This window comes from Dipodomys merriami, unplaced genomic scaffold (assembly GCF_024711535.1).
Source record: "Dipodomys merriami isolate MVZ:Mamm:240054 unplaced genomic scaffold, mDipMer1.0.p SCAF_1, whole genome shotgun sequence".
In the NCBI taxonomy this organism is placed as follows: domain Eukaryota; kingdom Metazoa; phylum Chordata; class Mammalia; order Rodentia; family Heteromyidae; genus Dipodomys; species Dipodomys merriami.
In genome coordinates, this window is record NW_027202270.1 from 28,143,232 (window position 1) to 28,160,154 (window position 16,923).

At 36.9% G+C, this 16,923-nt stretch overlaps 1 protein-coding gene across 2 annotated transcripts in view; it reads right to left on the bottom strand.

The window, feature by feature from the left end:
* Pard3b (par-3 family cell polarity regulator beta) overlaps positions 1-16,923 on the bottom strand; it is a 990,481-nt gene that overhangs the window by 498,552 nt on the left and 475,006 nt on the right. For both annotated transcript variants that reach the window (XM_070018756.1, XM_070018767.1), the window contains exon 5: positions 2,940-3,028. In XM_070018756.1, the coding sequence (XP_069874857.1) occupies positions 2,940-3,028 (89 nt within the window). The remainder of the gene's footprint in view (positions 1-2,939; positions 3,029-16,923) is intronic.

Below are 16,923 nucleotides of genomic sequence, written 5' to 3' on the forward strand. Positions count from 1 at the left end.
GTCTAAGAGCTCAGGACAGAACTATGGGCAAAGCTAACGTTAGTGGATTACAAGGAGACTGTCATTATGACTGGTTACTCTGCTAGAGCTGGATGTTAAGTGCTTCAATTGATTTGTACCCAGAAATAACACTTGAAGCCTGAGGCAGAAAATGCAACAGACACTTCAGCTGATTTCTTCATACCAGGCAAGTGGGAAGACTTTGAAACTGAAATTATTCAAGTCATTTAACGGACAGTTTCACAGAATGAATTCCAGAAAGATGAAACATGCTTTGTCTAAGAGGGTGGAGCATAAGGGGAGATAGGATAGCTCAGGGAAGAGAGGAATGGTGGGCAAATATAGACATACTACTTATTTAATGAACACATATGAAAATGGATCCCTGTAACTTGAGGGAATGAGTGGGGGAGGGATAGATGGGGGAGAACGATATAAGGGGTGACACTGATAAAGAGACATTGTACTCATATCAGAAACTGATATGTTGAGTTGACACCTCTGTTCTTGCAGTTACTTAAATCTAATAAAATAAAGAAAAAAAGGTTACTCAACTCAATCCTAAGTGTTTCATTGAGGTCTGGGAGAGACAATATTGAGGACAGGGATGGGGGGATTCTGCAATCTAGAAGCAAAGTTGGGTGTGGCTTAAATGGTAGAGAGTATGTATAAGGGAAGCAATCTTCTCTGCTTCTAAGGTTGTAAAATATCTGAGTAAGTCATTTAAACCAAGACCTAAATTTCCTCATTTGTTCTGTCTAATGAGGACATTAAGATTAGGAACTTTTTTTTTAATGGAATTGTTGGTGTTAATGAGAAAAATAGGGAATAATCATACATAGGTATCTGGAATATATAAAGGGATCAATAACTGCTATCTATTAGTATGATTCTTAGAATTTTCTAAAGGAATTAACACATTTGTATACTAAAATGAAATACTTCATCCTTAGCATAGAAAGGAATTGGTAAACTGGTGGCTCATGCCTGTAATCCTACCTACTCAGGAGGCTGAGATCTGAGGATCATGGTTCAAAGCCAGCCCGGGCAGGAAAGTCCATGAGACTCTTATCTCCAATAAACCACTAGAAAACCAGAAATGGTGCTGTGGTAGAGTGCTTGCCTTGAGCTGAAGAGCTCAGGGGTAGCGTCCAGGCCTAGAGTTCAACCCCACGAGCAACAACAACAAAAAAGGAATTGGTGAGACTTTTGAAAAATTGTTAAATACTTTAGGTTTGAGAAATACATCTTCTATATTGCTGAAATGGAGAGAGAAGACAGAGTTATAACAGATGGACAGAATGTGTGTGCTGGTATCTCTAGGAAATGAATCATTGAATCACAGACATATTCTAGGTAATGGGTAAAAGATGGACTGCACAGTGAAACCATGAAGAGTATGCAATTGACCTTGTACTCGTCTTGATATGAAAAATCTTTTTTTTTTGCGGGGGGTCCTGTTGTGGGGCCTGAACTCTGGGCCTGGGCGCTGTCCCTCAGCTCTTCAGCTCAAGGCTAGCGCTCTACCACTTGAGCCACAGCACCACTTCCGGCTTTTTTTCTTTTTGCTTATGTGGTGCTGGGGAATCAAACCCAGGGCCTCAGGCATTCAAGGCAAGCACTCTACCACTGAGCCACCTTCCTAGCCCCGATGTGAAAAGTCTTATGGATGGGAATAGATCAGAAAAATTCAACAAAGAATGTGTTGTTGACTGTGGGACTCATTGAGCCCATTGGAATTCAAAAAACATAAATTAGTCATTTCTCTGAGAAACACTGGCTAATATACAAAGACCGGTACTTAAGAAAGTCACAATTTAGGGAGAGAGCTGAGAAATATGGGAAAATATTGAGAAATAGAATAATTATGCAGGTTAAATATCTTTGTTCTAAAAGGTCTGCATTCATAAGCATTTCTAATTTCTATTTTTTTAGGCTTTGGGATATTTCCATTTATGTAATAAAATTGGGGGGATGTGTTCCAACTCAAAACATAAAAATCATTTTTATTTCACATACATCTTAAAATATAGCCTGGAATTAATTTTATAAAGCATTTTAAATAATTTTGTTCATGAAAGAAAAGTTATATGGTGCAGAATTTTCCTTTTATGGCATATCCTGGCACTCAAAGTGTTTTGGATTTTAGCAGATTTCTGGTTTTCAAATTATGTATGATCAACTTCTAGTAGTAGAAAGGATAGTATATGTTCAAAGAATATAGGTTAATTTGGGAAGCAGTATGCTAACTGGCTCTGGGCAGTGTAACATGCACTCATCACAAATATATAAACACTATATGTCATTTCATTTTAGAGGAAAGCAAAGCCAATGCTTAGAGAAGTCACAAAGTTGTCCAACATCAAACTAATCATGTAAAATAAAGTCAGGACTTAACTTTGGATGTATTACCCTGTAGAAAATGAGTAGTATTGGAAACTTCGGTCAAAGGAAAGGATTAGTATACATGTGTATAAACATGGGTGCACCTGACTTCCAACAATAAGTTATATTCATTATTAACATGTAAAGCTCCTGGTTGATGGGCTGACTTCATTTTATATGTATCAAATAAAACAGTAAAAGCACAATATGAAGCACTACTTGAAATGCTAGAGTCAAAGCAAAACACTCAACCACCATGGACTCTGAAGTGTTCACTTGAAACTGCTGTTCAAAAACAATGAAAAGTAATTAAGAAATCCTGGTGGCAGAAGAAAATGTGAAGGATTACGAATCAATCACTTGTGTAACTTACACAATACACAAGTTCTCATATCTTAAGTAAAAAAAAAAAAACAGGAGAACATAATCAAATAAGGAATGTTCTAATTGGGATATGCTCCACTCTACAATTCTATGTACTTGGCTTAAAAAACTGTAAAAGAAACCAATATCAAATTTAGATTTAAGTATTCTTATTTACATAAGGAAAATACCTCAATGCATCCTTGGGTTTTGGTGATGTCAGTAGTTCTGTCTGGGTACCATTCATAATTTCTCCATCTTCCAAGTTCTGCATGGAATCCTGCAGTGAAACAAACCCATAAGCTTGTAGATGTTGCACATATAGAATTGAAGATCCAAATAAAATATCTCAACGTGAAAAAGTAAATAGTTTTACTCTGGGTATAGACAGCATGTTGCAATTTCTTTTAAGCTTAGAAACAGGTGTTAATCTTTTCAATGCTTTCAATGTACTTTTCTCTCCCATTTGGTTTCTGAAATGCTCAAATGGCCCATTCACACAAGGCAATATGTTAAGAGCTTTGCAATACATCATTTAGCTTCCTGCTAAGCAAATACAGGTTTTGGGGACTGTGGCTCTGTAACAGCTGGTAAGAGAGTTTTAATGTACTGTACTTGCTTGTACTTCCCCATAACATTAAAATATAAAAAAAGCAAATCCATGAAAAGAAAAACTAATGCTTTGCAAATTCATTTTTTTCAAGAGTGTGTAGAAACAGTGGCAGGAAGAACTCAGAGTTCTTCTGTTACAGAGGTAAGATCATCAGAGACCAACAAATAGGATCATCAGGTTCCAAGATGGAGCCACTTTCTTTGCAGAATGAAGATCAAGTTGAATTGGATGCCAATCAGAGGAGTAGAGATAAAGACAGAGTCTAGAAATCCTGGTCTATGTTGATTTTCTTTTAGGGAAGACATTCTTTTTCTGTCTGGGCTTACAGCTGTTCTCTCAGACAATAGCTCCATGGATAGGCCCGCTCTTTTCAAGCAGACAAACACATAATTTTAGTTACAGACCCTGTCACTGAGGCCAACTACCTGGAGAAAGATCTAGAATCAGAACTCACACTACAAATAGCACTGATGGCTCTCCATGCTTCATTCAACAAAAGAGGAAATACATGAGCCAAAGAAGTTGGATGTAAGTGAATTAGGTTTGTATGTTGAAGACACCAAAGACTAGAGCTATAACTTAAGCCACTTTGTTGTATGTAGTAACTTGATTAAAAAACAGTTTTAAGTAAGTAACAACACATCCCATAAGGATAGGTGTTTCTATGAAAAATGTTTACACTAGAATTTCATTCTCTTTTTCCTTTTATTTTTTTCTCCTTTTTATAGAGAGGGGAGAAAATCTATAAGCTTCAAGGACACTGCATGGTTTAAGGAATGATGTCTGAAAAGATGAAAAAAACTGAATGCTCGCATTGATACATTTTGTTTTGGTGTGTAGGTGTATGTGTGTGCACATGTGTGTGTGTGTGTGTGTGTACACGTGTGCGTGCATGTGCATGTGTGTGCCAGCCAATTCTGAGGCTTGAACTGGAGTCCTGGGTGCTGTCTCTGAGCTTCATTTGCTCAAGGCTACCACATGAGCCACAGCTCTATTCTTGGTCTTTTTTTCTTTGTAGTTTATTGGATTTTGCTGCTTGGACTGGCTTCAAACCTCCATCTTCAGACAATAGGCTCTTGAATAGTAAGGGTTAAAGACATGAATCACCTGTGCCCTCTGGCTTGAGTGGTTCTTACAAAAAAGGAAAGAAAGCTGAGTATTACTTAGGTATAAAAGTTTAACGAGACCTTGAACATGTAACTACCAAATGCCAGGAATTTGAGGTCCTCATTTATGCCCTTAACTGATTCTGTCTCTCACACAGAAGTGCTCTTGTATCTGGTTCTCTGTCCATCAACTATGCAGTGAACAACTTATTGTAGTAGTTTTTCTAAAACCATTTACTAAATGATCCTCATATTTAATGGATAAAAATACAAACACTTGTTATTCTTCATAGTTTCCAAGAGTCAAAGACTTGTGACTTAGGTGGGTACTTCTAGGATGAGATTTCTCATGAGGTTGCAGCAAGATGTCTGCAGGGCTGCAGCTACAACCATCTAAAGATGACTGGGGGCTTTAAAATTCACAGATTCATTCTTCTGAAAGTGACAACAGGTACTGGTGGCTTAGGACTGCTCTCCTAGCTACGGAGAAAGCTCAGATCTGAAGATGGTGCTTCAAAGCCAGCCTGGTCAGTAACGTCTGGGAGACTGTTATCTCCAATTAAGCACACAAAAAGGCCATAAGTGGAGCTATGGCTCAAGTGGTAAAATGCTAGCTTTGAGAAAAAATGCTCAGGGACAGCAACCAGGTCCAGGACCAACACACACACACACACACACACACACACACACACACACACACACACACACACACACACACACACACACACACACACACACACACACACACACACACACACACACACACACACACACACACACACACACACACACACACACACACACACACACACACACACACACACACACAATAAATACATAAATATAAGAGACAAGTCAGTATTTCCTGTCTTCAGAGTTTTGCAATCAGGTTAGAACATTTTCATCACCTCAAAAACATTGTCACATAAAATAGCAATCATTCTCTATTCTCTGCTAATCAGGAATCTATTTTCTGTCCCTGAGGATTTACCTATTTTGAGCATTTCATATATACAGAATCATAAGCCATGTTTTCTTTCACTTACAAGGATACTAAGTTCAACCATGATTTAGCATATGTGAGTATCTTATTCCATTTTAGGATCAAGTAACATTCTTATAGATATACTACATTTGCCTTTTCTAGTTGTCCAATGTATATGCATAGCTTTTGACTATTATGCAAAATAAGTTGTTGTGAACATTTGGGTAAGAATTCTATGTGAAGATGCTATCAGTTGTCTAAGTCTATATGAAGAATTAGAATTTTGGTAATATATCTGTAATCTTTAACGTTTTAAGGAACTGCTATACTATTTTTAAAGGTTCTTCCTAAGTTAGCATTTCTATCAGCTATATATAAGGCTTCTTATATACTGATCATAATCAAGGTAGGAGAATAACATACCTTTTTGCTTCCATCAACATTATGCATGGTTAAGAGAAGTTTTTCATCTAGTTCTAGTTCAATTCCAAGTAAAGATTGTATTTCTGTCTACGAGATACTTGAAGCTTTGAATACTGAGATATAACAATTACAATAACAGTCCCAATTGCCATGTAATAATCTGCTCAAGAGTAATTCTGAACTGACTACTCTTTTGGAACAATCACATCATTAGGTATAGAGTGAGAAAAGATCACATTTGAAGATGTGTAGATCCTGGACAGGAGTTCTACTATTTAAAAATAGCTCTTTGCGCTGGGTGCCAGTGGCTTGCGCCTGTAATCCTAGCTACTCAGGAGGCTGAGATCTGAGGATCACAGTTCAAAGCCAGCCTGGGCAAGAAAAGTCCATGAAACTCTTATCTCCAATAAACCACCAGAAAACCGGAAGTGGTACTGTAGCTCAAGTGGTAGAGTGCTTACCTTGAGCTGAATTGCTGAGGGACAGTGCTCAGGCCCAGAGTTCAAGCCCCATGACCAACAACAACAACAAAAACAGCTCTTTGCCTTAACACAGGTATCATAAAGGGCTTATTGACTCAACTAATAGGCAGCATTTGCCAAAATCACTTCCACATAGTGAATTAACAGAACCCTCTAGTATTTTCTAGAGATGGAGCAGGCAGACATGTTAGGGCTTTCTACAAGGACACAGAGCCAATTGATGTCCAAACTGGTGTCGAGGGCACTGTAACAGGGCAGTGTTTTAAGATAATGGCAACTCATCTCTTGATAGGGTATAGATTATTTATAAATTTTCCCCGAAAATCTATAAATAATTGATAAGCAATAATTTAAATATAAGCACACTTAAGCAATTCCTTCACTAAATTACAACGATGAAATGATGAGTCACAAAATCACACATATCTAAAACAGGAAACATATTTTATTCCCATAGCTTATTTAAATTACTGAGAAAAATCTGTAAAATCATGACTTTTAAATTGGGAAGGAGAGGGACAAAAATAGCTCTGATTTGGAAAAAAGTAAAGGTATTAAGCAACTGAACAGACTCCATTTATTTTCAAATTTAGGTTTGAGTAATAGTAGTTATCTGATCCCAAATCCTCAAACTTGCCGTTAGAAACAATAGTTTTGCGATGGGTGTATTTAATTTTATTAATGAGATGATTACAATTTTCTAGTTTTAATTTCAGTTAATATTAAAATGGAGGGATAAGATTCACAGAATGTAAAGTATAAACCTATTTGAAAATATATTTGTCTCTCTTTTGCCCACATGACTACTATGCTTTGCTCTCTAATAAAGTTCAACAGGAGAACATTCAGTGCCAACTGAGCTGAGAACTTTAAGAAGCTTGTCCTTTATTTCTTTTATCATCATGGGGGAAATATATCATATATGGCTTTCACAACAGACAAGCTTAATTACTACAATTTTAAAATCTGAACATTTTTAGCAACACTTTCAGGATCATAGGAGCACTTCTGACAGGCAGAATGCATTGGATTTAAACATCACTGAACTATTTTTAGCTTTAAAATCAACACTTACATAAATATTCCCAAACCAATTAGCAGCAGCTGGAAAGTAAAGGTGTTTACATTTTGTTAGCACTGATGCTCACTATTGCAAGTGTTCATTGGCTGCCAGAAAAAGGCCAGAAACCAGGGAGGCCACCCTTTCAACAGGGGTGATTGCCATGCTGGTACCAGGCTCTCATTTCAAATCTCATAGTTGGTATAAGTCACTGATTTCATACAGGTGCATTCTTTATCATGGAACATCATTAAGTTATGCATCTCCAGAGAAACTCAATAATTCTTGATACATTTTTTGGAAAAAAGTGCTACCTAAATTCTCACTGTGTATCCCTGGCTGATCATAGCAAAAAGATAATATTAAAAGTTTTATAGTGTGGTTTTTCATCTGTCAAATCAGGACCAAGAAGAGATGTCTCCTTTATTAATAGATAGCTATTTTTTGACATACTGGTACCAGTAGGTGGCCTATATTTCCTGCTCATGTATTTCAGGCCTATTTCAAACATTTGCTCACAAAATTTTAACTGCCAATTGAGTTGTGATTCAAAAATTCAAATGCATTTTCAAACGGGATTTGCATTCTTAAATGTCAGTGGATTTTAGAACGAGAGTAAGAGAAACATTATACAGAGAAGATCTGAACGAGAGGTTGTGTGTCTGGTGCTCATACATAAACATAATGTAAATTTTAAAATTAAAATTCTGGGCATCATTTTGGAATATTTGTTTTTACTTTTTAGAAGAAAAATATCTGTGCTAAAGTAAAAACAAACTGCATTTGATATGCACATATATGAAATTAGCATGCATTTTAATAGTCAAGGACCATTTTCAAACTCTACCTGCTGCAAGCAAGACCTTACCATGGAAAATCTCTCTATTGTCTTTTATGGTACTATCCTAAATCTTTCCAATTTAGCAGTTTAACATGCTTAAAATTTACAATAAACATATCACAAGAGATTATATATTTATCTAGAAATAACTAACATAAAGAATTTTTTTTTAGAATGCAAACTTATTATTAGTTACTTTTTTCCCTATCTTATCAGTGATTCTTAAACTTTAGCATGGACCCAAATCACCTGAAACTCATGAAACTAGATTTCTGATTTGGGTGGAATGGGTCTCTGGGACAGGATTTGGATGGAATGGGTCTCTGGGACAGGCCCAACACCTATTTCCTGATGCTGTCTAACACTTTGAGAAATACTGCCTTGCAGTAAGTAAAGTAGATTTGATGTCTACAGGCAAAATTCTGAAGACTGTGAAAGGAGAAATTACTATTCTCTTACATGTGTTAGTGACAAGGCCAGAATCAAGGATGCTTCTTTCTCCATTCAGTGCTCTTCGTGTGTATTAGGATAAGTACTTACTGATATAATGAATGCTGACTCTGAAATTTGGTTTAGGGATCTATTTGTTTTATTCTTCAGTGCTGGAACTCAAACCTAGGGCCTTGAACATGCTAGGGAAGTATTTAGAGCGACATCTCCAAATAGAGATCCTTTTTTTACTTTATTAAAAACTATAATCATGTCTTAGATATGCTCTACTATTCTTCCAAAGACCTTAAAATACTTTACATATAATCACACGGAAATTCATGAGAATTTTAGGTGATTTTTTTAGCATTCCTATTCCAATTTTATGGATGAACATATTCAAGAACAAAAAAGGCATGTCTTATCCTAAATTAAAGTGAGCATCAAAAAAACTGCCAAGATATTTTCTTCTTTTCTTTTCTTTTCTTGTGCTGGTACTGAGGCTTGAACTCAGGGCCTGGACATTGTCTCTTAGCTTTTTCCTCTTAGGGTAGTACCCTGCTACTTGAGCCACAGCTTCATTGGTGGTTAATGGGAGGTAAGAGTCTCACAAACATTCCTGCCTGGGCTGGCTTCAAACCATGATCATTAGCTCCCAGATTCCTAAGTACCTAGGATTACAGGCATGAGCCATTATCTGCTGGCAAAATTTCTATGGGAAGGGATGGTAGGGGAAAAACAAAGGAGGAGGTAACAATGCTTGATAGGAAATGTACTCATTACCCTACTCATGTAACTGTAACCCCTCTGTACAATATTTTTACAATAAAAATATTAAAAGATTTAGATTTGAATGCAAACATGTTAGTTATATGTATCTAGTAAGATATTTATTTTAGGCAAATGAGGTTTGAAAAGACAGTATATTAGGAAACACTGAAAAAATTATTACATGAAAACATCAAATAGTTCATTATTGTAGACATTGTACTCTAATAATTACATTTTAAATAAAAATGTTATCTTGGAACATAATTAGATACACATACACAAATAACTACTCTTGTTCATCTTATAAGCAAGGTGCCACTGAATATTATTAACTAACTTGATCAAATTGTTGGCTGAAGAAGAGCATGGAAAATTGTGTGTGCAGACACATTATCTTATGCATTACCTTAATGCATAAGACTGGAACAAGTTTAAGCACATGTTTTATGAGTCAACAACTTTCACTTGACTCTTTTCACAGGTAGCATATGGTTGTGGACCATGTATAGTACAAAATAAAGCAGATGGATAGACAACAAAAACTGGATTGACCCTACTTTTTCTATATCCAATTTGTATTCAGAAGATGCTGAGTGCTTTTCGTAACAAGTTTAATAAAAACAAGTTTGAAGGGAAGAGACCAAGATGTACAAGTTGAATGAAGCTACGGTCTAAGGCAAAGAAGATACAATTCCAATATAAGCCTTATTATTGCTTTGCCTGGTAGCCAGACATAAATACTTTGAACCAACTCATTGGTTCAAATGAGTACTTTTCCTGGATAGCTAACTCCCATTCTAAATATACTTTTTCACTTTTGTGACTTTTGGGAAAAATCTAAAGCATAACATATAAATGAACTAAAATCAAAGTTCTTTTTTATGTTTTTTAATGTGAAAATACTGTACAGAGGGGTTACAGTTACATGAATAAGGTAATGAGTACATTTCTTATCCAGCCTTGTTGCCTCCTCCTTTGTTTTTCCCCTACCATCCCTTCCTTCCCACTTCCACAACTGCACTCCCCCCCCCAACCCCCACCTAAATTGTAAGTTCTTTGTTCAACATAGTGTCTTATACATCTCATTGTTACAATAGGTCAGCCTATATCCATATTTAAACATTTTGTTTTTCCCTTCCCTCCCCAAATTATACTGACATCAAATACAGTGAAAACAGGGGTTATACCATGGGGGAGGAACATACAAAGAAACAAAAAAATCACATGGTACATTATAAATATGTTAGAAACAATAGCAAGGAGGAAAAAAACCACTTGTGTCCCTATCTTGGGGTTCATTTCACTTAACATCATCTTATCTGGTCATATGTACATAGCTTTTAACCTTTTCTGCTTGTTCTAGACATATGCTAGTTATTGCAAATAAGGAAAACCATAGGACCTATGTTTCTGTGGGCCTGGCTTATTTCACTTAATTTTTTCCAAGCCTTTCCATTTCCTAACAAGTGGGGTGAGGTCATTCATTCTGATGGAGGCATAGAATTCATATATATATATATATATATATGTATATATATAAATATACATATATATACATATATATCACATTTTCTTGGTTCATTCATCTGCTGAGGGGCATCTGGGTTGGTTCCACATAGAACTCCCCCCTATGACCCAGCAATCTCACTTTTGGGCATTTACCCAAATGATCACAAACAAGACCATACTAAAGCTACCAGCACAACTTTGTTTATTGCAGCATTATTTACCAAAGCTAAGATATGAAAACCAAAATTCTTGTACCTCTATTTCCATCTTTTTTACTTTTTTATGATGTTTCCTTGCTATTTCCTTTCCTTCTTGCTGCTCATAATCAGCAGAGTTAGAGCATGTTACTAAGATTTCTAAGAATTCTAAGTTACATTGGAGAAGACAAATGAAATTTTACTTAAAAAAGAAATTCCTCAAAATATATACACTTTATATACCTCAATGAGATTTCTGTTGTTGGCTTAGTTGTGTTTGGATGTACAATGGATAAAAATGATCTGTGTTGTTGATTATGGGTATAAATTTATGAAATTTATGAAATGGCTTTGACCAAAACTTAATACACAAAACACAATCGTGAACTTAAAAATAAAACTAAAAATGTATGTGTTTTACTTTATGATAAGCAGACTAGACATATTAATCAATCTTATCTACACATCAAAAATTTAAACTACTACTGGTAAAAATCACTTCATCTGCTCTGTCTTTCAACATGAGCCCAATGCCAATGAATGCATTGCTTACTCTGCATGTATGTGCAAGGAACAGACATCCTACTTCAGAACTGTAGAGACTCAGAAGCCTAACAAGACAATTCGGCAATCTCTATTTTTATGTTCAATCTTTCTTTATTATACTCAAGTAACTCATTGTAAAAGTGCACAAAATGGAAGAAAACAACATACAAATACAGACAAATTTAAGCCTGAGTCAGGAATGCTTATAATCATCATTTCCATTTGTAATTCGATTATTTCTGTTACCAAGTAATAACAAACTGTCTCCTAGTTTTTCTGTATCAATAAATACATCAGAACTGCTTGAGTCCCATGTGCAGATACAATAAGATAATGTCATTTATTCCTGAATGGGTGGAGATATTAAACACAGCCACTCCCACAGGGTCTGCTTTGATCACGCTACTGCCAGAAAATACATGATCAAAGATATTGTAAACATCTGCTTCTCTATCACTTAATGTCTCTGTTTAAAGTGTACCTTCATTTCAAGTATTTAGAATCAAGCTATGTCAATGGACAAAAGGATGGTACTGAGGCCTTATTTGTAACTGTACATCATCACCAAAACTAGTGAATATAAAAAGATGTGAAGAAATCAGAATCCAACAATGAACAGAAAACTTCTAATTTAATCATGTTAATTGTGATGGCTGAAACATTTTCAATCTGGTTTGGTTCTCATAATGTACTATATCCACTTAAGCAAAGCTGTAAAAATTGGAAGTTTGTTTAGAGATAGCCAAAATAAAGAGATCCATTATTGAAAAAGGAATTCTCTTCATTTGCACAGGTCCTTTATTCAGGCAGGCAAAACGCTCACTTTCCCTAGAGCCTTCCCTATGACAATCTTCATTGGGCTGAAGCAAGGACAGATTGTCATAGCAGATTCTGGAAATAAAAAGAATCATACTAAGTTATATGTGTATTTAGGTAGGCAGTACATTAAAAGTTTTTTGTATGCTTTTTTTATTGTAAAAATGCTGTACAGAAGGGTTACAGTTACATGTGTAAGGTAATAAGTACATTTCCTATTGAGCATTGTTGGCTCCTACTTTGTTTTCCCCCTACTATCCCTTCTCTCCCATCTCCACAACTGCCACCCCCCCCCACACCACCCTGAAGTTGTAAAGTTCCTTTCAACATAGTGTTTTGTACATCTCATTGTTACAATGGGTCAGTCAACCTGCATCCTTATTGAAGCATTTTGTTTTTTTCCCTTCCCCTTTCCAAATCAGAGAATTGTATATACAAGATGCAGGGCAATGACATCAAATACAGTGAAAACAGGGGTTAGACCATGAGGGAGGAACATACAAAGAAACAAAAAAAATCACATGTAAAGTATAAATTCTTTAGCAACAATAGCACCAAAGAAAAAAAAATGTGTTCCTATCTTGAGGTTCATTTCACTTAACATCATCTTATCTGGTCATATGTACATAGCTTTTGAGTTTTCTGCTTGTCCTACACATGTACTTGTTATTAAAAATAAGGGAAACCAGGGGGCCTATGTTTCTTTGGGCCTGGTTTACTTCAATTAATATAATTTTTTCCAAGTCTTTCCATTTCATAACAAAAGGGGCGATGTCATTCTTTCTGATGGAGGCATAGAATTCCATTGTGCATGCATGCGTGTGTGTGTGTGTGTGTGTGTGTGTGTGTGTGTGTGTGTGTGTGTGTGTGTGTGTGTATCACATTTTCTTGATCCATTCATCTACTAGGAACATCTAGGTTGGTTCCATATCTTAGCTATGGTAAATAACGCTTCAATAAACAAAGTTGTGCTGGTAGCTTTAGTATGGTCTTGTTTGTGATCATTCCGGTAAATGCCCAAAAGTGGGATTGCTGGGTATAGGGGAGCTTTATTTGGAGTCTTTTGAGGAGCCTCCATACTGCTTTCAAAAGTGGTTGAACAAGTTTACACTCCCACCAACAATGAAGTAGGATTCCTTTCTGTCCACATCCCCTCCAGCATCTGTAAAGTTCTTGATTATAGCCATTGTAACTGGGGTGAGGTGGAATCTCAATGTTGTTTTGTTTTGTTTTGGGTCGGTGATGGGGCTTGAACTCTGGGCTTGGGCACTGTCCCTGCTCTCTTCAGCTCAAGGTGAGCACTCTACTGCTTGAACCATGGCACCACTTCTGGTTTGCTGATAGTTTATTGGAGATAAGAGTCTCACAGACTTTCCTGCCTGGGCTGGCTTTGAACTGTGATCCTCAGATCTCAGCCTCCTTAGTAGCTAGGTTTACAGGCATGAGCTACTGGCACCTGGCTTCAATATTGTTTTGATTTGCATTTCTTTTATGGCTAGAGAGGTTGAGCATTTCTTCATGTGTTGATTGGCCATTCTTATTTCCTCTTCAGAAAAGTTTCTCTTTAAGTCTTTAGACCACTTGTTAATTGGGCAGTTGTTTCTTTGAGGATTTGTTGTTGGGGGATTTAGTTTTTTGAGTTCAAGGTATATTTTAGGTATGTGACCCTTGTCTGTTGTATGGCTAGTGAAGATCTTCTCCCAATCTGTGGGCTTTCTATTCATCTTGCTAGGTACATTCTTTGTCATGTAGAAACTCCACAGCTTCATGCAATCCCATTTGTCCAAGCTTTCTTTGATTTGTTGTGTTTCTGGATCTCTATTAAGAAAATTTCATCCCATGCCAAGGAGACCTAGGGTTTCTCCTATTCCTTCCTGTAATGTTTTCAGAGTGCTTTGACTCCGAGGTCTTTGATCCACTTGGAGTTGATTCTGGTGCAGGGTGATATATAAGGATCTGGCTTTAGTTTTCTTCAGATGATTAACAAATTTTACCAGCACCATTTACTGAAGAGGCTGTCTTTCTTCCATTCTATTTTTTTAGCTCCCTTACTGAAGATTAGCTGGCTATAGGTCTGTAGGTTCATTTCTGGGATTTCAATTCTATCCATTGTTCCTCAGGTTTGTTCTTGTGTCAGTACCATGCTGTTTTGATGACTATGGCTTTGTAGTAGAGTTTTAAATTTGGAATTGATATTCCTCCAGCACTGCTCTTTCTGTTAAGGATCGTTTTTCCTAATTGGGGTCTTTTATTGTTCCATATGAATTTTTGGATTGCTTCTTCTATTTCATTGAAGAATGAAGTTGGAATATGGATAGGTATCTCATTGAATTTGTAGATAACCTTGGGAAGTATTGCCATTTTCACGACATTGATCCTTCCAATCCAGGAGCATGGGAGGTGTTTCCACTTACTAAGTTCTGCTTTGATTTCCTTTTTCAGGTTTTTAAAGTTTTATTTGTAGAGGTCCTTCACTTCTTTAGTTAACTCCTAGGTATTTTATTTTTTGTGGGGCTATTACAAAAAAAGTTGCTTTCCTGATTTCAGCCACGTTCTTCTCATTGTTGGCATACAGAAAAGCTGTTGATTTTTGAGGGTTAATTTTATACCCTGCTACTTTACCTAAGTTTCAAATCAGCTTGAATCAGCTCAAATAATTTGGGAGTGGTGTCCGTGGGAGTCTTTAAATACAAGATCATGTCATCTGCAAAGAGGGAGAGTTTTACTTCATCTTTTCCTATTTGGATCCCCTTTATGTTTGCATCTTGTCTTATTGCTGTAGCTAAGCATTCTAATACTAAATTGAAGAGAAGTGGAGAGAGTGGACATCCTTGTTCCTGAGTTTAGAGGAAGTAGCTTTAACTTTTCGCCATTAAGTATAATGCTGGCTGTAATTTGTCATATACAGCCTTTATTATATTGAGGAATGTTCCATGGATTCCTAGTTTTCCAGAACCTTCATCATAAAGGGGTGTTGGACTTTTTCAGCTTTGTGCCATTCTCAGGATTTATGTTTACTGAGTTTCAATTGTATTTCTTTTACCGCTTCTGCTGCTGAGTCTGCATCCCTAGGCTGCAGTGGGGAGAGGCAGCCTTTGGCTCTGTTTACCCAATGAAGAAAGTCACTCCTCCCGGGGTAGAGCGTTCTCTGCCTGGGAAGGGCAACTTTCCCCTGAGTATAAGTGAGCAGGGCAGGTCTGGTTCCTATGACCTGTTGAATGGCCCCTATTGTTTTCTTCCAAGGCCTGGGTTGGAGCTTGCTGCTCAGCCAGGCCTTTGTCATTATCAAAGATGGAGTTCTTCTCCCGTGGTGGGGGAGGGGGCTACCTACCCACTGCTGCTCCAGGAGGAGTGAGGATGTCTTTGGGTTACTCACACACCACATCTGGCACCTGTGTTCTAGGTTCTTTCTGTTGATTGGTGGCTGCAGCCACTGCCACCACCGCCATGGACACCAGCAAGTGCTCCAATCTGTCTCCTTAACCAAGCTGCCTGAATTTTCCCTCTCTGGCCAAACTCTCTGTACTGTGATGGCACACTTGGTGTGATTCTCTAGCCTAAGACTGTTCACCTGAACACTAAAACTGCTTTCTATGCGAGATCTTGTTTAGCCTCCAGCTTCTCCTCCACCATTTTCCTCAGGATGCCATTAAAAGTTTTTATGTTAACTAAAACTGTTTGTTGGAAAAATACAATGATCAGAATACAGCCCATCTTAGTCCACAAGTTAAATAATCAGGTTTATTGCAAGTTTTCCTTGTGATGTACATTCTGTGAGCATTTTAGTATCTTCTCATCCAGTCACAAGTTCTCTTCTCCCTTCCGCATTAACTTGTTCCTCTCCTTGATCAATCTCAGTTATCTTTCCACACAGTCATATTTGCCATTTACTTTGCCAGGCTTGCATTTCACTTCCAATCACCTTTACTGGAAGCCTCTGCCTTCAAAATGATTTCACTAGTTTATGTTATAAGATCTACCAAATCCAACAATTTGGAGAAAGATTTTCTTGGACAACCTAAGATGCCCTTGAAAGAATCCTTAAAATGGAATGTGTAAAGAATAAGAGCTGAAGTGGTGCAGCAAGTGCAGAGAGGGCAAAAAATACCCTCAAACAAAACAAAGCAGTCCAGAGCTGTATCACCACCAGCATGCGGAAACACAGCTTGCAATGAAGAACAGAGTTCTCACTATTGGGAACAGCTGTAGTCATGGGTAACAGTCAACACAGTTTTGGTTTAAAAACAAACACAAAAGCATAACAAAGATTTTTGGAAGAGTCCCACAAAACTCACTCTAACCAGACTGGCATACACTCTGATCACATGAAGAGATCACCATTTGTACTTAAATACAATATCTTCTACTTGAAATTCTTTACACTGATTAAGAATTTT